The sequence below is a fragment of the Dysidea avara genome, chromosome 2 (assembly GCF_963678975.1).
Source record: "Dysidea avara chromosome 2, odDysAvar1.4, whole genome shotgun sequence".
NCBI classification, from domain to species: domain Eukaryota; kingdom Metazoa; phylum Porifera; class Demospongiae; order Dictyoceratida; family Dysideidae; genus Dysidea; species Dysidea avara.
The window spans coordinates 11961913-11984719 of NC_089273.1; the positions used below are offsets into that span (position 1 = coordinate 11961913).

At 38.3% G+C, this 22807-nt stretch overlaps 2 protein-coding genes across 2 annotated transcripts; both read right to left on the reverse strand.

The window, feature by feature from the left end:
* Positions 1–438: 438 nt before the first annotated feature.
* On the reverse strand, positions 439–3283 carry LOC136247823 (uncharacterized). Its single transcript, XM_066039646.1, has 4 exons — positions 3113–3283; positions 2262–2391; positions 1686–2219; positions 439–827 (listed from the first exon to the last, which is right to left on the reverse strand). The coding sequence occupies exons 1-4, from the start codon at positions 3281–3283 to the stop codon at positions 439–441; spliced, it is 1224 nt and encodes a 407-aa protein (XP_065895718.1).
* Positions 3284–20571: 17288 nt separating this feature from the next.
* On the reverse strand, positions 20572–21743 carry LOC136247824 (uncharacterized). Its single transcript, XM_066039647.1, has 2 exons — positions 21445–21743; positions 20572–21103 (listed from the first exon to the last, which is right to left on the reverse strand). Exons 1-2 carry the CDS (start codon positions 21705–21707, stop codon positions 20572–20574), a joined length of 795 nt encoding a protein of 264 aa, XP_065895719.1. The 5' UTR covers positions 21708–21743.
* Between the last annotated feature and the right edge of the window lie 1064 nt (positions 21744–22807).

The window sequence follows — 22807 nt, forward strand, 5'->3', positions numbered from 1 at the left end:
TTGTCTTGTACGTCCCCATTCTAAATATGAGCTGCATGATCCAAATTGTCCTTTCCTGTAATGAGTTTCTCTATAACAGCTAATTTCCATTGCACTCTTGGCTTGTCGTCTTGTACAATCACAACATTGCCTAGTCTGATAGCTTGTTTGTTGTGTCCCGAAATCTTGTTGAACTCTCACAGGGAAGTTAGATATTCTTGTTCCCAGTGTGACTAAAACTGCCCAATAAGATGTGCTTGTTTGTCTACTCTTTCCTCATGTTGTCAGCATCAAGATAGTCTGGGTCATCTAACTCTTCTGGGTTGTCTAGCAGGTGAGGAACTGGGTGCATTCTCCTGCCATATAGTAGATGAGAAGGAATAAGTGGCTCCGGATCAGCAAAATCAGAGGATACATAGGTCAGTGGCTTGTCATTGTAATTCAACATGGCTTCGATTTTCACAATAATGGTCTCAAGCTATCCAGAGTAACAAAGGCTCTTCCGAGAGGTGTCTTTGCTGCTTGCTTGGTGATCCCTATCATGTGCTCCCAAAAGCCTCCATACCAGGGAGCACACTTGGGAATAAAATTCCAAGTTACATTGTGAACTTCTAATGATCCTTTCAGTGATTCTGAGTCAAACAATCTTTGTAAATCCTCTGCAGCAGCGAGGTATGTGGACGCATTGTCCGAAATCATCTTGCGTGGTAGGGATTTCCTTGAAGAACATCTTTGAAAGGCTAACAGGAAAGTATCCATGGTAAGGTCGCTAGCAACTTCAAAATGCACTGTTCTTGTGGCAGCACATGTGAAAAGACAGATGTACACCTTTCTCTCTTGTCTCCTGCCTTTACATATAGAGATCAAGTAAAGTCTACGCCTGTCACTGTAAATGGTGGAGATTCTGCAACACGTACCTTAGGCAGTGGAGGGGGGTCAGGAGCTCTATAGGGTTTCCCCATCAACTTGTTACAAATGACACTGCTTGAAGGTTCTTAGTTTACTAATTTGTTATGATGCCTTACTGTAGTTATACTGATAGTAAAGTGTCAGTAAACTTAAGTATATGGAACGTAATTATTTTACTAAGTTTTAAACTCTCAGTAAAACATCAGTGAATGCGGGTTTACTGAAAAACTACTAAAATAACAAACAATTAACTGTTCCATATACTGGGGATATACCACTGTAGTAAACTAAGATACTTCAAGCAGTGTGACACATTGCCTCAACACTTTCCTGACATATTGCTGGTTGGAGGGTATCAAACAGACCTGGCGTAGAGCTGTTACAGTAATGCTCACACCTCTATGGTGGAGTTTGTTGTGGGTATCTATGACTATCATATTATTAAACTGGTAATTGGAGGGTAGGAGGAAGGGAAATTTACTCAGCTCTAGTGGGGGCATTGTGAATCCATCCTCTGCAACTAAATAACTGTTTGTCATCTAGAAAAAGGCGTAACTGTCTGACTAGTGGGGACACTTAGATTACCTTTTGAGTAAGTAAGCAAGCTCATCTTGGTAAGCTGAACCCTGTATGCCCAGATGTCTATGTGCATTGGTCAATTCATTGTTTGTTAATGGGCTAGTTAACTTGGGTTGCTGTTTGTGTAGATTGTGAAGCCATCTGAAAACATGAGCAGTGACAGCCAGAATGCGATGAAAACTACTATATCATGATAGATCAATAACAGATAAAAATACATGTGTGGCTGTCTGTAGTTGTAAGCTCTGTTGTGTGAATAGCTTCAAGTTCAACATCCTCTTCTGTCTGTAGATACAGTACACTTGTGGGTGTCCATGTGGTCCAATCCGAGTTAGTGAGTAGCCAGTGTGGACCTTGTGTCCACAAGTGAGACATTCTTATTTGGTTGGTTGATATTCCTCTTGTAAACAGATTGGCTGGGTTGTCACCCAAGGGTGTGAAAGACCAGTTAACAGTAGGAAAGGTTTCACAAATCTCACAAACACGGTGGTCAATAAATGGTTTAGAATTTGTGCCTTTGTGTATCCAATGTAGCATAATTTGGCTGTCTGTCCAAAAGTGTACTTGTTGAATGTGAGGAACTGCCGAATAAACAAACTTTGCTAATCTGGTAGCAGTAACAGCTACCATCAGCTCTAATCTTCGTAAGAAAGTAGCCTTGATAGGAGTTACGCGGGTCTTGGACATAGCAAGACAAATATGATTATCTCTACTAAGGTATACAACAGCTCCATATGCTTTAGTGCTGGAATCTACAAACATAAACATGTTACTTATCTGCTTATTCGGCTTACTGGATGGGAAGTTAGCTCTTGGTATCATCAGTTGTGGAAATTCTTGTAGATCAACAAGAATGGAAATCCACTTCTCCTTGATCACGGTGGGAAGGGGTTCATCCCAAGTTAAATTTGTTTGCCAGATTTCCTGCAGTAGAATTTTGGCCTAAATTGTTACTGGTGTTACCCATCCCAGTGGGTCAAAAATCTGTGATGATGCCTGCAGTATATCTCGCTTCGTAACAAAGGTGTTGAAAGGTGGAAATTGTCTTGTTGCAAGAGAAAGAATGTCAGTTGATGTATTCCATATCAGACCTAAAAGTTCCACTGTTGTGCTAGAGTCACTGGTTTTGTCTTCCATGGTAACTTCCTTGAGTTTACGGCTGTTTGTGGACCATGACCTGTGATTAAACTTGGCTCATGATATCTCGGGAGTGGTTGTAGTATGCTAGGAGCTCATCTTCGGTGTTGCATCCAGATAGAACATTATTAACATGAACATTTTCTCTCATATCTAGTGCAACTGGAGTGTCAAACTTGGACAAGTGCAGGTTGAGGACTGCTCCAAGCATAAATGGAAAGCTAGACAAGCCAAAGGGAACTACAGCAAAGTGGTATGTGCACATCTCCAGGTCTGCAGTTTCTAGGTTGGCCGGTCATAGAAACATAATAAAGTTTCTGTCAGATGAGTGGAGCTTGACATGGAAAAATGCCTTCTATATCAGTTGAGAGAGCAAATGGCATGGATACGAAAACATAAAAGAATTGCACATAGGTTATTTAAGAATGGTGGCCTGACCATGAGGCAATCATTTAGACTTGCTGAGTTTCTGTTACCGTAATCATACACAACTGCAATCATGCACAACTCTTATGGGAGTGGTGGCTGACTCCTTCACCGGATGGTGAGGCAAATAGTGAACATCAGGTGTCACAGTGGCATCATCATATACTCTCTCAATGAATCCTTGTTCTTCCTGTTCTTTAATAATACCATCATAGAGTTGTAGGATGTGAGGAGTTTTCCTGAGCTTGTTCATGAGTGTTTGATTTCTCTTCTTGCAAATAGCAATGTTGGAGGAAAGATGTGGTTTATCTACTTTCCATGGGAATCTTGTGATGTATGGGCTTCAGGGGTTTGATTGATAGAAGATTGCTGGTATGATTGGAGGAATGCCGAGTCCATGGACTTCAAATTAACATCTGTTCCAACTGCTTGTACTGACCAGAAGTTCTGTAGGTCTGGTGACTTGAGTTCGTAAATGCTCATCACGGAAGTGATTTGTAGTAGGGTAGATGTTTCCTCTGAAATTGCACTTCGTAGTGGCCCAGACAGTAAGTACCATAACTTGGATTGTTGAGCAGTGAGACCCTGACCTCTCACAATATGGTCCTGAACAAAGCTCCAATAATAATTTGTGTCAATAAGGAGAGATGTAGTAAAATTCCCTTCAGATATCACTGGTTGGACTAAATTTGAGGCCTCGAAGATGTGGCATACAGCGGACAGAGGTTGAAATTGAGTTCTGGATGGGAGCTGAAATTGAAGGAACAATTAGAACAGATAAGGGTATCAGCTCACCGGACTCTGTCTCTACCTCCATCATGGTGGTTCCAAGTTTCTGCTGTGTCAAAGCTGTGGTGCTAAAGGAGGTTACTGCTACATCTGTTGTTGACACAGGAGTAATTTGTAGCTCATTGGCCATTGCCAGCGAGATAAACGAGTGTTGTGCACCCTCATCGAAGAGTATATGGGTCATTCCATACCAAATCAACAAAAAAAAATCCGGACCCCTTTCGATTTTCATGAAATTTGGCACAAACATGGACCCTATCAAGAAACTTTCTTGCACCAAAATTTGGCTCATTTCATTGGTCTCCCTTTAAGTTATGACCACTCAAAGTTTCTGTTGAAAATTTCATTTTACTTACATGTCTTCAATAAAATGACCATAACTTTGCTTATGATTGATGTAGACACTTCTGGTTTACATTTGTGAAATGCTTATTAAATTCTCTTTCAGGTGATATATAAAGTTTTATAATTGCTCAAAAGAAAAGGTCAAACCACAAAAATGTAGCTTTTTCCTTTGATCTTAATTTTCAAAAATATATATTCTTTATTAAATTTATTTTTGGTTTATGTTGCTCTAATACCCATCATTCACAACTGTGAGTTTAAAGTTGGGACCAATAGTAGATCATGAGGTATAACTGTTAATGTGTAGCCTTGTAATCATTGCTGTTTGTATGGTTCAAGTATGTAAAGATGCAATACCAATTGCAAGTAACGTTATATCAAGACACACGGTAGTGTGTCGTGCGGCCCAAGAAGCCGGCGCGCCACACCGTGAGCATATTGACAGGAAGAACGAAAATGTCATTTTCACACCTTTGTATCTCGGTGATCACTTATCTGATTGGAACCAAATTTGCTACACAGTTGCCCGCCAGCCAAGGGAGTCTACATTCCAAATTTGAAAGAAATCGCTCCAGCCATTTCCGAGATACGAGCTGCCAAAGTTTCGTTTTTTTTCTTCGTTTTTTTTCTCCTTCTTCTTCGTCTTTTCGCACACTTGCAAAAATTGCTATAACAAACAAACGCGTACTCCGATCGCCTTGAAATTTGGCACACAGAAAGGGAGTCCAAAGGCGAATCCTAGCATCACATTTGGTACAAATCCGATGAATGGTTCAGGAGTTATGACCGATTATTCGCGTAAAACAAGATCGATTTGTTGTCACGCCTACAGGGTAAACCGCTTCATGGAATGAGTTGAAAATTGCTATGTAGATGGAGTAACCATCGTAGGAGTGCCTTTTGGTGGTTTGAAAGGAATCGAGATAAAGACCACGGAGATATGACACAAAACCCAACCTGTGTCACAATTACGCGATCGATTTTTATGAATAAAAAAAGTATTAGTTTTCACGCCTACTAGGCAAACCGCTTAGAGCAATGAGCTGAAAATCGGTGTATAACTGGAATAATCTTCATAGAAAGTCCTTGCAGTAGTACAGAAGAATCGGATTACAAACCACTGAGTTATGATTCGAAAGCCAACTCCGTGTAGCAAATGCGAGATCGAGATACTCTAATAGAACAGTCACCCTAATAGAGCATTCGGATAATTTATTTACTCAATTATAGAATTTTATTACATCACAAGTTATTCTGTAGGGAGTTCAGCTGCAAACAGTTAATCTTATAGACAGTTCAGCAAGAAGACAGTCACCATGTGGAGAGTTAAGCAAATATACCACTATAGAGATTCAGAACATTACAAGTCACACTGAAGAAAGTTCAGCTATAAACAAGTCATGCACTGTGTAGAGAATTCAGCTACAATTAAGTCACTCTCTAGAGAATTCAGTTACACAGAATTCAGCTACACACAAGTCACTGTGGAGAGAGTTCAGCTACAAACAAATTACCCTTTAGAGAGTTCAGCTAAAACAAATCAACCTGCAGAGAGATCAGCTACAAACAAATCACCTTATAGAGAGTTCAGCTACAAACAGATTACCTGTAGAGAGATCGGCTACAAACAAATCAACCTGCAGAGAGATCAGCTATATACACACAAATCTACTTGTAGAGAGATCAGCTACAAACAAATCATCCTGTAGAGAGATCAGCTAGAAACTACACACAATGTAAGGAGTTCAGCTACAAACAAATCACCCTGTAGAGAGTTCAGCTATACAAACTAGACACAAAGTAAGGAGTTCAGCTACAAGCAAATTACCCTGTAGAGAGTTCATCTACAAACAAATCAACCTGTAGAGCAATCAGCTAGAAACAAATCACCCTGAAGAGAGGTCAGCTACAAACAATCACCCTGTAGAGAGATCAGCTAGAAACAAATCACCCTGAAGAGAGGTCAGCTTCAAAAAAATCACCCTGTAGAGAGATCAGCTACAAACAAATTGCCCTGTAGAGAGATCGGCTACAAACAAATCAGCCTGTAGAGAGTTCAGCTAAAACAAATCAACCTGCAGAGAGATCAGCTACACACAAATCAACTTGTAGAGAGTTCAGCTACAAACAAATTACCCTGTAGAGAGATCAGCTACAAACAAATCAGCCTGTAGAGAGTTCAGCTAAAACAAATCAACCTGCAGAGAGATCAACTACAAACAAATCACCTTATAGAGAGTTCAGCTACAAACAAATTACCCTATAGAGAGATCGGCTACAAACAAATCAACCTGCAGAGAGATCAGCTACACACAAATCAACTTGTAGAGAGATCAATTACAAACAAATCACCCTGTAGAGAGATCAGCTAGAAACTACACACAATGTAAGCAGTTCAGCTACAAACAAATCACCCTGTAGAGAGATCAGCTACAAACTAGACACAAAGTAAGGAGTTCAGCTACAAGCAAATTACCCTGTAGAGAGTTCATCTACAAACAAGTCAACCTGTAGAGCAATCAGCTAGAAACAAATCACCATGAAGAGAGGTCAGCTACAAAAAATCACCCTGTAGAGAGAGATCAGCTAGAAACAAATCACCCTGAAGAGAGGTCAGCTACAAAAAAATCACCCTGTAGAGAGATCAGCTACAAACAAATTGCCCTGTAGAGAGATCGGCTACAAAAAAATCAACCTGCAGAGAGATCAGCTACACACAAATCAACTTGTAGAGAGTTCAGCTACAAACAAATTACCCTGTAGAGAGATCGGCTACAAACAAATCAGCCTGTAGAGAGTTCAGCTAAAACAAATCAACCTGCAGAGAGATCAACTACAAACAAATCACCTTATAGAGAGTTCAGCTACAAACAAATTACCCTATAGAGATATCGGCTACAAACAAATCAACCTGCAGAGAGATCAGCTACACACAAATCAACTTGTAGAGAGATCAATTACAAACAAATCACCCTGTAGAGAGATCAGCTAGAAACTACACACAATGTAAGGAGTTCAGCTACAAATAAATCACCTTATAGAGAGTTCAGCTACAAACAAATCACTCTGTAGAGAAATCAGCTAGAAACTGGACACAATGTAAGGAGTTCAGCTACAAGCAAATCACCCTTTAGTGAGTTCAGCTACAAACAAATCAACCTGCAGTGAGATCACCTACAAAAAAGCACCTTGTACAGAGTTCAGCTACAAACAAATTACCCTGTAGAGAGATCGGCTACAAACAAATCAACCAGTAGAAAGATCAGCTACACACAAATCAACTTGTAGAGAGATCAGCTACAAACAAATCACCCTGTAGAGAGATCAGCTAGAAACTAGTCACAATGTAAGGAGTTCAGCTACAAGTAAATCACCCTGTAGAGAGTTCAGCTAAAATAAATCAACTTGCAGAGAGATCAGCTACAAATAAATCACTTTATAGACAGTTCAGCTACAAACAAATTACCTTGTAGAGAGATCGGCTGCAAATTAATCAACCTGCAGAGAGATCAGCTACACACAAATCAACTTGTAGAGAGATCAGCTACAAACAAATCATCCTGTAGAGAGATCAGCTAGAAACTAGATACAATGCAAGGAGTTCAGCTACAAGCAAAATCACCCTTTAGTGAATTCAGCTACAAACAAATTAACCTGCAGTGAGATCACCCACAAAAACGCACTTGTACAGAGTTCAGTTACAAACAAATCACCCTGTAGAGAGATCAGGTAGAAGAATTCACCTTGTAGAGAGTTCATTTAGAAAGAAACCATCATATAGAGAGTTCAGCTACAAAGAAATTACCCCGTAGAGAGTTCAGTTAGAAGAAGTCACCTTGTAAAGAGTTTAGCTACAAAGAAACCATCATGTACAGAGTTCAGCTACAAAGAAACCACCTGTACAGAATTCAACTACAAAACAAATCACCCTGTATAGAGATCAGCTAGAAGAAGTTACCTTGTAGATAGTTCAGCTACAACAATTCACCCTGTAGAAAGATCATGCTAGAAGAAGTCACCTTGTAGAGTGTTCAGTTACAAAGAAACCGCCATATAGAGAGTTCAGCCTCATACAAACCACCTAGTAGAGAATTCAACTACAACAAATCAACCTGTAGAGAAGAAGTTACCTTGTAGAGAGCTCAGCTACGAAGACACCACCATGTAGAGAGTTCAGCTTCATACAAACCACCTAGTAGAGAATTCAACTACAATAAATCACCCTGTAGAGAAGAAGTTACCTTGTAGAGAGTTCAGCTACAAAGAAACCACCATGTAGAGAGTTTAGCTGCAAACAATTCACCTGTAGAGAGTTCAGCTAGAAACAAATCACCCTGTAGAGAGTTCAGCTAGACGAAGTCACCTTATAGAGAGTTCAGCTACAAAGAAACCGTCATGTAGAGAGTTCGGCTATAAAGACACCACCATGTAGAGAGTTTAGCTGCAAACAAATCACCTGTTACAGAGAGTTCAGCTACAAAGAAACCATCCTGTATATAGTTCAGCTACATTTCAAGTCACCCAGTAGAGAGATCAGCTGCAAAAAAAATCCTGTGCGGAATAATGAGCATGTAATAAATATATGTATATAATTTGTATAATTACTAATAAAATCAAAAATAATTGAAGTACTAAAATTCTTCTTTATGTTCTTTTCTTCTTCCTGTGGTAAAGAAAAAAACACATGGGTTAAAAAAGCCCCAAAGCCAGCCATAGGCCGGCTTTGCAGTATACAAATACAAAAAGAAGTGATATCTAATCAAAAACAGCCAAGCTGTAAAAAAAGGTGCGGCCCCCATAAAGGCCATGGTGAAAAAAGATGTGAAATCCAAGGTGGCGGCCAAGAAATGGCTGTTATGGTAGGTTAATGGTTACATTTTAATAACGGCAATTCAGGTGAATTTTGTGCCGCTTGGTCTTGGCACCAAATTCACCTGAATTGTTGTTATTAAAATGTAACCATTAACCTACCATCACAGCCATTTCTTGGCCGCCACCTTGGATTTCACATCTTTTTTCACCATGGCCTTTATGGGGGCCGTACCTTTTTTTACAGCTTGGCTGTTTTTGATTAGATAATACTATGTCACAATCATTTTATACATTGTTGGTTTGTTAGTAAAGTTAATTTGTTTATGCTTTGTAAGAAAACCCAGACTTAAATATGTAATTCACCCCTAATCAAGCTTGTATATACGGTTTCTGATTATGACGCCAAGTCTATTATATAGTAGCCTTGATGACATTATCACTAGCTACAGCTACTGCTACTATTAGCGTTTAATGCTGATTATTGATATGCAAGCACGTATTTTGATACACAAATGTAGCTATAGTGGAAACTGTCTAAGCCAGTCAGGACCAAACTTGTTTGGCCTTGATATGCAGGTGGCTATTTATATAGTTCGATGTGTATAGATGCCTTACTAGAACAATTTAAAGTTGGCCCTTAACAGATATTGTAATCTACTAGGGCTTTTCTAACAAGTAGTAATGAATGACTGATGCAGTAGAATGGCTTTAAAGTCTTTTCAACTTGCACCTTCAAAGATTCAATTGTGTACTGATATCAATGCATCAAATTTCGTTGCATGTCAAAGTTACATGTGAATAATTGTAGAGACCATCATGCAATATGCACCACTTTCAGTCTCAACTTTTATTACGATACTCTTCTATATTACATGATTTAGTGTGCAATTGCTGTAGTGAATCTTTTGTACAATGTAACACATAGCAATTCCTATGGAACATTTCTATGATATTACAATTCTCAATTATAGAATCAAATTATGAGCTACATTGCTATAATAAATAGTTTCATCATGATACAGTTGATGTATGGAGTTACCTTAGGGCCAAAATTATTGGGCCTTAATGACAGTTAATGAGCAGGTAGCTGCTTAATACAGTTGCATAAGTGTACCGTATAGCCTAAACATTTCGAGGGGCAAAATTTTCAAGGTTGAGCAATGTTGCTAAAAATAAAAATTTTGCGGATCTGCAAACACTCCTAAAATATATGGAGGTCTAAATATTTTCAAGCATAAAATTTTCACTGGTAACATCCAAAATTGCAAAATCAGCAAAAAATTTCCCTTCGAAATATTTAAGCTTTATGGTATATATAGGTAACTGCAATTTAAAATTGGCCCTTATGAAGTGGTGGCCTTTCTATACAGGTGGTCACTAAGACAAGTCATGGGTTCCACTCTATTCCATCAAATTTTTGATGAGTAAGACAATGCGTAGTGGTTTTAGAAGTGTACATTTTTCCAGCAAAGACATTGTCTATAGGTACAAACATATAAAGATGGCCTTTAAGTGGTCAGTAGTATGCATGCTCATTCAAAGTCTGCATGATTCAAAGTGATATACAGTAGAGCATATCTTAGTGGCCACCTCTTTATAATTATATGTATACAAGGGCCAACTTTAAATGGGATATTTCTGAAATTGTTTAATCAAAATGCCATGTCTTAATGGTATCCAAAACTTCTTGGTTTTAATGCCTAGGTGGTTGCTTCATATAGTTGCATTAGAGTAACACATTACATGTATATACATACAAATGTATAAATAACTGTATCATTTGCATCCTGCAGTGACTATAACTTATTATACACAATATAAGATTGGAAACTATCATCATAATCTGTGGCGGCATAATACAGTAAGATTGAAAGAATAGATAGGAATATCATTAGTTGTACAGTAAGTCCTCTATAAATATAGCTACCTCTATAATAAGACCACCTTCTTATAGTGGCCAGTGGCCACCTCTTATATAGGACACTGAACGTACAGCAAAAATATAATTAGTGACTCCTTTATTTATAGGCAGCCTTATTACTGCACAAACTTTCTTAGATTTAAAAGTGGCTTTGTTAGTATGGTTTCACTGTAGTGAGCCTTTGACAATAGAAACCCTAACTAATTTGTTGCATAAAATGATTTTTGACATACTTTACTTGCAATTGGTATTGAAATTACTATACACATAATTATTTATACCATACAAACAGCAATGTTTACAAGGCTACACATTAACAGTTATAACTCATGATCTACTATTGGTCCCAATTTTAAACTCACAGTGGTGAATGATGGGTATTAGAGTAACATATAAACCAAAAATAAATGTAATTAAAGAATATATATTTTTGAAAATTAAGATCAAAGGAAAAAGCTACATTTTTGTGGTTTGACCTTTTCCTTTGAGCAATTATAAAACTTCATATATCACCTAAAAGAGAATTTAATACGCATTTCAAAAATCTAAACCAGAAGTGTCTACGTCAATCACAAGCAAAGTTATGGTCATTTTACTGAAGACATGTAAGTAAAATGATATTTTCAACAGAAACTTTGAGTGGTCATAACTTAAAGGGAGACCAATGAAATGAGACAAATTTTTGTGTGAGGAAGTTTCTTGATAGGGTCCATGTTTGTGCAAAATTTCATAAAAATCAAAAGGGGTCCAGATTTTTTTTGTTGATTTGGTAGACCCATATGTGACCTGATCTTGGAAAACCTACCTTTTTGACACATTGGTCAATTCTCTGTTTTATAGCTTAAATGAGGTACTGGGTGCTCATCTATCTTATGTTAAAATTTCAGCTTAATATCTTGAAGCATTCCTAAAATATGGCCAATTTTCTGTCCTGTACATTACAACCTAACTTTTATGGTAATGTATTGAATTCTGTGAGTGATTAAAGGTGACAAATGGTGACAATCACTTTGTTTACCAATAATTCCATTGTTACCATCTAAAATACTTTAAAATACATTTCTGATAGAGTATTGAAGTAGTATTGGTACTTTTCTGCAATTAAATGCCATGTGTCATTGTCTAAGACTAAGTTTTAGCCATTCCAGCAGCTGAACAAATCACCCAATTTGTAAGTTAATTGTTATCCCACGCATGTGAAATCACTACATGGTCTGATATAATCATCCATATCTCCTAGGAAAAACAAGCTATGGGTGTGAAACTTCACAGAAAGAAGGTTTAATAGTTGCTTTATCCAAATGTGCAAAAAATGAATTTTAAAAAAGTGTTGACATTTTCATTTGAGTTTTCCCAAAAAGTTTGCTTGTGCCCAAAAGGTAGGTTTCCAAGATCCAGTCACATATGTGACTGCCTCTGGGAAAACCGGTCATATCACCCATTTGAAAGTATTGAGAAACGTCGGTTTTAAATATTCAGTGTGTTGTAGCTGGCCAATGGTGGTAGCTACGCATACCAAATTTTCACACGTTTCACAACAATTTCTTACCTTCCTGATTATCCACTGAAGAAACATTCAACAGATAAGTTTCCCGCCATTTTAGATAGTTTTTAAACCGAGATTGTCTGGATCAGGCGAGCCCCAGAAGGGTGGGAGGCGGGGCCCTGGAAGGCGGGCAAGATGGTGTTCAAAAATTGAAAAGAAACATGCTGGGATAAATTAGGCCAAGTTATAGGCTATTCAGGGCTCATAACTGTCTAAAATGAAAGGCAATTTAGAGCACAGGTCATTGAGGTTCAAATCAGGAGCTAATGACACTGTAGAGCGTGATTGATATGGATAATGATGACATACTACAACACACACAGAGCAACAATTTATCACACATGATCACACACTATATTTAGCCTATTCTAATTATTGTTTCATTCTAATTAATGTCACAGTCGATTTCCTACAGGCATGTCCCAACCTAATCTCATAGGCCAGGTCCTTGAAATCCTCAACTTTTGGTATAAGCACCTGCACTTTATACTAAAAGGTGTAAAATTGTAGATTTGGCCTGCTAAGCTACTGTAGTTGTGAAGTTATAGCGATAGAGAACAGAAAGTGCATAACAATCTTTTTGTACAGTGATTATACAGAACAAAAATTACAGGCACTCATTTAATCGATTATAACTTACAAAGGAAACAAGCTATGGACATTGGACTTGGCTTATTGTCTTCACAATGAATTGGGTCATTCAGCAAGGTATGGTGTTTGCCCTAGATACTCCCATGCTTTATGTAAAAGGCAGTTTAAACTTAGAAACAGCAACGTTTACATGATATTTTACCGCAATGTAAACAAATGCACATGATGTATGACTGCTTCATGACACTGAAACAAAACAAAGATATTCTTACTCACCATTACCAGACAAATCCATTGGTAATTTAGTTGTCTCGATTCTAGCTTTGCTTTACTGTTCACTGAAGCAATTAAAATGCACGTAAATTATTGTTGTAGTATGCGTTTTTACCCAATGTATTTTGATATAGTTTTTCTCAAAAACAGAATTATGCAAACTAGTGTTGGGTTTTCACCTGGCAGGTCACAAATTGCTTGTTATGCAATTGTAGTTATCAAGACTCATGGTAGTGAGTCGCATGGCCAGTAAAGCAGAAATATACACCACAGACAATAAAATTAATGATGCGACCACTACACGTGAGGATTTTACAGGAATGAATGTTGTCAAATTCAGCCTTCCTGTAACTTACCCGTCACTTATGCTATCCCTCTGAAACTCTATAGTTAAACTCATCGTATCACTAGTAACAACCACACAAGCAGTGAAGTAAATTCATGCTGACCATTTCGAGATCAAGATTGCCAACATCAAAGAGGGGGTATCATTTTTTATCGCATGCGGTGTTAGACATAACTGCAGGTGTATGCCTTGCATTCCTTTATGCATTCCAAACATTGATTGCCCTGTTATCGCTTCAGTACCCTCTCAATCACTTCAAGATTCACATCATCGATTTTGCCAAATATCATTAGCTACCCTACAGTCATAATTTCAGCACCAAATGAAGCTTCAGTCATCCTCAGTCGACCTAGAGGCCAAATACAAAACCCATATTGTTGTTTTCCACAATACTTGCTTGGCATGTAGGGCAATGTGTTTTTAAACTGTTCTAAAAGTTTTGTAGAGATTGAAACATATGTTTTTGAGAATGGCTAGTTTGAAATTTGATTTTAGTCGCCCCCACATAATTTGCTCTCAGTAAGAATTTAACTCAGAATTTGAAGAATGGCGCTGAGCACAACTGCAGTCACTGGTTATTGATGAACTGGGCTGTGTGTAGTTAATCAGTGTGTGTAGTTAATCAGTGCATGTAGCCATACAGAAGTGTGCTGCGTGCCATTGTTCGATTTGAAATTTGAATTTAGTCACCCCCACATGATTTGCTCTCTAAGGGAGCAGCTTCAAGAGTGACACAGACCACAACTGTGGTTACCAGTTGTTGACAAAAGCTGTGAGTAATTAGTACATGTAGCTAGCCTAAAAGGAAGTGTGCAAAGCCACCTGATAATTTACAATTGTCACCATGCATTTTGAATGCAATGGCAACAAGTTGGTATGACTCCATTTGTAGAATCCAGATGAGTGGATGTGGCTCCAGTATGTCTAAACAGTTAACAAAAATATGTACTAGAGTTGCAATGTAATAGTACAGTATTTAATACAATAATACATAGTCTAATTGCATCACTATCAAACGACACTAGGTGGAGGATATTGTTGCATCTCTAGTATGTACACTCCTTCAGTACAACTTGTCTTAATAGCCACCAGTATAGAAAGACAACTTCTCTCAAAAAGACAATTCCAGAATGAGAATTTATACACTGCTACCTGCTAATTGAGTGAAGGTGGCAATAAACAAGTTCCACTGTAATTTATACACATGATTTGTTCCTGTACATATATATATATATGTGGCCGAATTTTGGAAAACTGTTGATATACGCGCAATAGTACTTTTGTAATAAAACGTGTTTAAAAAGTATGGGTAAAAATGCAAGCTCCAGAAAAAAATAAATGCACAAGTTTTTATTGCCTCACTGGTGGGCAAATTAATCCTCCAATGGATAAATCCAGAGCATCATCACATTCACCTGTTCATAGGGAGTACAAAAAGCTTTGTTTCATCTCCATACATGAAAGGATTTCAAAGTTACAGACGTCTGTTTACATTGCGATTATGAAATAATTTACCGACGACCGTTTTTCAGTGAATTTGCCTTCCTACTCGAACACAGAAGAATTCCTGGGACAAAAACTATACCTTGGTGGATGCACAAATTCATGGCAAACACAATGAGTGAAGATTCAATTCCGTATGCCATTGAATCAGTATGTTATGATGGTTTATGTAAGCGCCTTTAGATTTTTCTCGATAGCTTCTGTACATATCAGTTTATTTGCTCGTCCGCTGTCTAGTGCTGTATTTCCAATGCTGCTTAACTTATGAAGCTGAAACTTCACTAGTCCATTCCTCTGTCCCTGTGGAAAACAAAGAACAAATAAAATGCATTTTGAAAATTGTGTGGATATCAACGGTTTTCTAAAATCAGGTCACATATTCTGTCAGTGGATGAGATCCACTTGTCCAGTTATGACCCAGTGGTACAATGGAACTGAGTATTTATAGAGAATATAATTATATTTATTTGTAAGATGTGTGTACAACACATTACAACATGTGTATACAAGACATGCTACATACCGTTTTAGCATTTCAATGTACCACATTATCAGTAAACCTGAAGAAGAAAAGTTACAAAAAATAAAATGCATGTAAGTACAGTGAAATCTCATTAATAAGGCCAGCTCTGAAACCAAAAAAAAATTGGCCTTAATAACAAGGTGGCCTTATTAATGAGGTCATAAAGTACTGCTTAGCTATGTTTGGGACCTACTAGAGGAGGCCAATATAACGAGATGGTCTTGTTAAAGAGGTGGCCGCTAAGTGAGGTTTCACTGTACCTACCATTAACAATGGTGAACAATATTAATGGTTAACAATATACACTGAAACCTTACTCAGGTCGCTTTATGAGCAGCCTTGTGGCAGATTGGTCTGTACGCAAAATGGCACATTCAGGGATTGTATTTAGATGGATGATAAAGTAATGTATTGTGACTTAAATACTCATGTGTCCCTGCTAGGCAGTATCTGATATGGCTACCATATATACGATGCTGTCAAAGTGCAATGTCACACTCGCTCGCACACACAATTTTGCTCAAGATTTTAATCATTGATAATTAAGGGGTGTGGCAACTGTTTCACTCACAAGACTGTGTGGCACTTGTTTCCTTCAAGAGAATTGCTGCCAAAACAATTGTCACACTCCTTAATTAGTGATTTTTAAAATCTCAAGCAAACTTGCATGTGTGAGCGAGTGCGACATTGAAATTGAGCTGTATTGTACCTGAGTAAACCACATAAGTAGGTAGTCTGGCATCACCTGCCCCTTTGCAGAAAGTAAGGGTCTTGTGAAATACAAATACTAAATCATTTCAAAAGGAATTCAATTCAGTAGACAGCACTTGTAATGCTTATTATTTCAGATGATTCCACTTCAATTCGAACAAAAACATTGTGTTTCCAAGGTGATTTCACTATGAACGTCATTGGCATGCATTAATTGGTTACTGCTGAATCTAGGTGGTAGAAATGATTTAGTATTTGTACTTTACCAGGCCCTTACTTTTTGCAAAGGGGCAGGTGGTGCCAGATTAATAAATAGGTTCAGTAAGATGGTTACTTTTGGGCCAATTTTTCTTGGCTTATAATAAGCAGGTACCTGCTTTAGCTAGGCACTGATTTAAGCATATAAATGTCTCACGGGAGAATTTAAAAGTTGGCCTTCTTAGAGAGGCAGCCTTCTGTACAACTGGCCACCAAGACAGGTATTACTGTGGATGAAAGTCAGTAGTGCTGTACACCTACAAAATTTTTGTCACCGGTTAACTGCATGCTGACCAATAATTGGCAATAACCAGTTAATTGGTTTGTTTGTATATTGGCAGACATAATGCGAGTCAACAAGCCTACTGGAAGGTTTAGGGTGGTACCAAAGTGACCACCAACATCTTGTCTAGTAATAACAGTTATTACAATCACATATTTACACATTCTTTGAGGTTATTTTATGATGTTAACACTTGTCAGCAGGGGTAAATAATGGTTTACCAAGTGGGTGGGCAATAACCGGTTTAAAGGTTTCTTCACTGGTTATTGGTTGACCTAGACAACACCGGTTAATAACCGGTTAATTGGACATCAGTGTACAGCATTAAAAGTCAGGTATTAGATAATTGGTATTTCATGTAACGTTCTTAGATATTTGGTATTCGCATTCCAGGGCTTCTGGTTATCTGAAATTTCACCACAGTTTACTCAGGCAGTGTTATGGTCACCACTAAACCACTGGAATGCTGTGTTATGCTTGTCTTATGCATGGCTACTATACAGTGGAATTGAAATGGATACTCTAAAAATATATATATCCTATGGATAATGACTTCATCCCTTCTTCATCAGGAGCTTATAAAGACCAAAAGTTAAAATTTTTACACTTTGGGTTGACAGCCAACTGCCTACATCAGCATTGAAACCGGGTCACTACTGCTGACCAGGATGACCCACCGACCTTGATTTGACCCGGATTTTACTCGGATTAATTAAAGCTGAGGCGTGCGATAAGAGGTATGTTCGGCTAGTCTCGAGCGAGCGAACGAGACTATGTTTTGAGCGTTCGATTCGTGTTGAGTAAATACTGCAACTTCAGCCTAGCTGTAGGTTGAAGACCAAAAAAAAAAAAAAAAAGGTCATCACCTACTGAAAATAGCTGCCCCTCGGGCTGAGCGTATGTTGGTAACGCGATAAGTGGGCGTGGCTCACGTATGAGCTACGCGATAGCGTTTATAAGTTTCCACGTCGTCAAACGAACAATTTCGTTTCTCACGTGATCCAATCCGGGTCAGACCCGGATAATTTGTAAACCGGGTCAGACCCGGATGACCCGGAGAAAATGTGACCCGGTTGACCCGGATGACCCGACCCGGGCGAATTTTTTTTTTGGGACCAGTTCTGACTTAGAAATTTTTCTGAATATAAAATACTGAAATATCCGAGATAGTATGCGAAATTGATTTGCGGGTCGTTTATGATTTGTGCCAGGGGACCCTTTGTGGCAAGACTGCCACCCTACGCAGGCAGCTATCGATACCGTGTTAACACCGTGGTGGCGACCATGGATCAGATGGATAGCAAGTCTAAGCGACACTCGCAAGTGGCATTCTCGTTATTGGATACAAAGTGATGCCAGACATCCACCACCAAGGTGCGCAATAATTTAAAACATCAGAGGAAGACGCATCAATTATAGTTGTACAGTGGGACCTTGAGTGAGACCCTATATAAAGGACACTTTAACCTTTTACAGTGTAACTGTGGCTATCTGCATGCATTGGAAATTTTTACAAGTACGAGTTCTACTGAGTTGCATGCACATAAATTGACTCATGATTTTTTTTAAAATTGTAGGACACTTGCTGACCAGCTATTTATGAATTGAGGATATTGTACAAACACATCAATCAGGCTTAACAGATTCCTCTGTACAGTGGGACTGGAGATATGTGGTCACATTTGAGTTGCAGTAAGTGTGGAAGTCTTATTAATGAGTCAAGCAATGGGAACATACCATGGTGTGACTTGGAGTATGTAAACTGATATATGCAGATGGGTTTCTAAGATACCAACAATACAACAGATCAACGGATTCTTTATTCCTGGAGTAGCTTTACTGAGGCTAGTTTGTTTACCACACTTGTGACATGTAGCTAGCTAACTGCTGAAACCAGCTTGTTAATTCAAAGAAATATTGGATTTAACTTTGATGAATTCTATATTGTTGTATTTTGTGTGTTTTCACTGTTAAAGTATTACAATAACACTAAAATACACTATACCAATGTAACGATCAATCTGCTCAGGAAGTCACCATTTTCCAGCATTTTGCTGGCCTAACTGTACATTTGTACTAAAAGAATGCAGCCTTTTTGGAGGCTTTGAATTTCTTACAGGAATATTATAATGGCTGACGGCTCCACCCTTTGTATGCTGAGTCGAGCTTTCAAGTTTAACTGGCCTTCCTAACTGAGTCCTTTGTTTTCCACGTGAAAGAGTCTTGCGACGACGACCTGCAGCTGTTGCTTGAACAGAAATTCTCCTACCATGTCGTAACGCTCCTACTTGTCTGGTAATAGTACCACCGAATACCCAACCAAACTTGTGAAATGCAGATGTTAGTGTGTTGTAGTTAGGGCATTGTTGTAGCATTTTTTTGTACCTTTCACAAATTTTTTTAACTCCTGTACTTAGATGGTTATCTGAGTCAGATTTCACATGTTCCTTCAGGTAATTGAATACAAATTCAATATCCTGAAGCAAAGAAGTAGAACCACACTGTTGTGTATCAAGTATACTGACAGTACTACGACTGTCGATATTGCTTGGCATAACCAAGTGTTGGCTATCATCAAGTGTATCATCTAATGCACCTTCTTTAATTATCTTCCAGGAATTAGATGAAAAATCAAATGTGGTCTCTTCTACACAATCTACAGTGGATTGACACTTGAAAGATTCATCAGCCTTCTGGTGCAAAGAAGAATAATAGCTTAAATCTTGTACAGCTTTATCTCCTAGAGCAATCATTGCTAATTCTCGCCTTTTCTCTGGAAACATAGATGGAATGCTATTGCATGACGCATAGTGAAAGTGTTTTGTAATTGCCGCTTGATGTGAACAAGGAGACCCGTCACTTCCAAGAGGATGGGTGCAAACACTAAGCTGCATGTCAACGGTGTAAACAACTCCACGAGATGTTTGACTATCTACCATGAACACATTTGGATCTTCAGTTGGTGCAATATTCTCCTTTGCAATTGTACTTGACTTCATTCCACAAAAGCGAAGGCTAATGCAATGTTCAATGCAATTGTTGGCAAGGTGAAGAAGTTTGCGTTTGTAGTACAAATCCATTGTATCAACAACAAAAGATATCATTTCAATCAAATTGTATGCTTTGATACGTGAAAAAACAAGTTCTTTCATAATCTTTATGCCAGATTCTGCATAGTTATTTGTGTGATTCCCTCGCACCAGTAGATGTTCTCGATAACATATAGACCATTTTTCCTTCCTTGACCAGTGAGTATTGACATGCTCAATGAATTGTGGATAAAGTTTAACTGTTTTGTCTTTCAGAAGTTCAGTGTATTTGCTACAGAGCTGCTGCTCAGTTTTGGCATAAACAAGATCTTTAACTTTCAACATCAATGGCTGCCGATGATTAGCAGGAATGTGATGTTTTCCATCATGAAGCCAGGTCCAAAAACTTTGAAGCACATGAAAGACACACAGAAGCTGTCTTGCCTTAGGCCATGTCGCTGTAACTGCTAGGCTTTGTGATGAACTGTCATCACTCATTATTATTTGTGGACCAGTTGAAGGACCTTGAACAAAAAATGCTTTATCAGGTAGTATTCCACAGAAAGATGCTAGTGAAGCTTCTAAAGTTGGTGCTTTTTCATCGGATGTTATTAATACCCTAAGGGAAGACCACCACCAGAATGGCTAGTTGAAATTACAAACATTGAGAGATTGTAACAATCTAAGCTTGAGGTTGAATCTATAAAAGCTATTTCACCAGCCTGCGGTATATTCTCGTGTACTCTAGCCATTAAAGGAGTACATATAGCAACATTCAAAGGTGATGGCACACTCTTCCTTTTTTTACAAGGTGGTTCATTTTCATCATTTACATCACTTTCTGAAACTTCAGCTTTTTCATCATACATCTCAGTAACATACTTTTGCACGACAATTTTCCCACCAGATGACTTATTATAATTCTCAATCATTTCATCAAGCTTTTTAAACATTTCACATCCATTTTCTGGGCCAAGCTCTTTTGTTCTCCATTCATCATATAGACGAGAAACGTCTTGTGGGTTAGGATTAAATGCCCTATCACCTAATTTAACCATCTCTTCTTCCTCATCTGCTTCTAACATCATTCTAGTTTCATAAGTGTGCCGGGCAGTTGCAACAGAATGTCCAGAACTGAATAATCTATAATATCAAGAGTTCATAATATATAATATTTAGGAGAGTATCCAATGCTGTATTGCCACTTCAAAACGCACTGCGTAATAATGTTACGCAATAGTCGTCATCACCAAAGGTGCTAACTTGCTTCAAGAGCTATAAGGGCCTTGAAGTGCTTGCAGGTCTTCGCATTGGTATATCAACGCCTATCAACAAGTCTTTCATGGTGAAGCCATGTGTTGGAGTTTACTGAAATTATACTAAAATATTCAGATATATTACACAATGTTGCACAATTAATACCAGTGCGTTTTGAAGGGGCAATACAGGCGTTGGATACTCTCCTAAATATATATATTATGAACTCTTGATAATATGACTCCTTTGTTTGTGAGGCAATAGGTCGAAAACTCAAGGCATGTGCTGAATCGACAGGATGATCATGATTAAAACACATTTTGATAATTGTCGGATGTGATATTTTCACACAGTTTAATTGACTCTTTCTTTTCATTTTATTGGAAGGAACAGTCACAGTCAATATTAAAGAGCTAGGGCAATCAGTTTTCTTGTTCCTTACACTTTCTAAGAAGGGTCGCTTTTCTTTACTCTTCTTTGGTTTTTCCATCTGTTTTGGAGTTAAAGGTTTTTTTTTGTGTTGACAGTGCATGTGCGCTTTATACAATACCTTTTTGTCCCTTGCTCTGTCTACCGCCTGCGTGATGGTAGGTACATTTAGAGTAGAAGAACATATCTGAAAGCCACTGTGAAGCCTGGTCACCAGAGGAAATATTGACGCGAGCTTGAAATTCAAATGAAAATTTTGGAGCTCCAGAAAAGTCTTCACATGGCAATGTTTGAAAGTTATCTATTACATAGGTGTACTGTGACTGACTAGGCAGAACTGCTTGAAGTTCTTCTGGTAACTCTTCCCAAGAGTTAACATTAATTTTGTTATCTTTCTTTAGAAAGCTAAAGCTGTTGTCACCAAGGGATTCATCAATAGGTGTATGTGGGAGAATATGGACAGAACTATCTTCCATGGGTGTTCGTAGGAAGTCGTCATCAACAAGTACCTGTGGAAAACTGTCACTGAATGCTGTTTGTAGGGAATTATCATCAACTGGTGGTTCACAGGAACCACTTTTGATAGGTGACTGAGGGAAACCATCATTGATACAGGTAGGTATTTGTAGGGGGTCATTGTCAACATGGCTTACATCCATCTTCTTGTGTAATGGCAAAATGTTCTCATTGTTAGTGTGAATATCTTTTCCACATACTACTGGTAGCACTCTTTGATTATGTAGCTCATCAGCCATCATTAAGCGTATTGCAGGGATATCCTCCTGTGATGTGAAACAAACATGGCTAACGTTATTCAATGTCACTCATTACAGAACAACTAATTTTTGGCATTAAGTAGCACAAACTCCTATGTATAACACAATACATTGCTTACACTAAAAATCACAGCAGCAATCAACCCAACTTGGAATGAACTATGTAGACGTGTTATCACCGTGCACCACAAAAGTGCTCACACACACACACAACAACACACACACACAACAACACACACACACAACAACACACACACATGTACGCACACAAATACAGTAGTATGCTAGCTTACTTGATTAAAAAGCATTTTCTGACCAAGCACAAGACAGCGTGCATAACTTAAGACAAACACTCCACAATCATGGCCAGATGATTGGCGAGGAA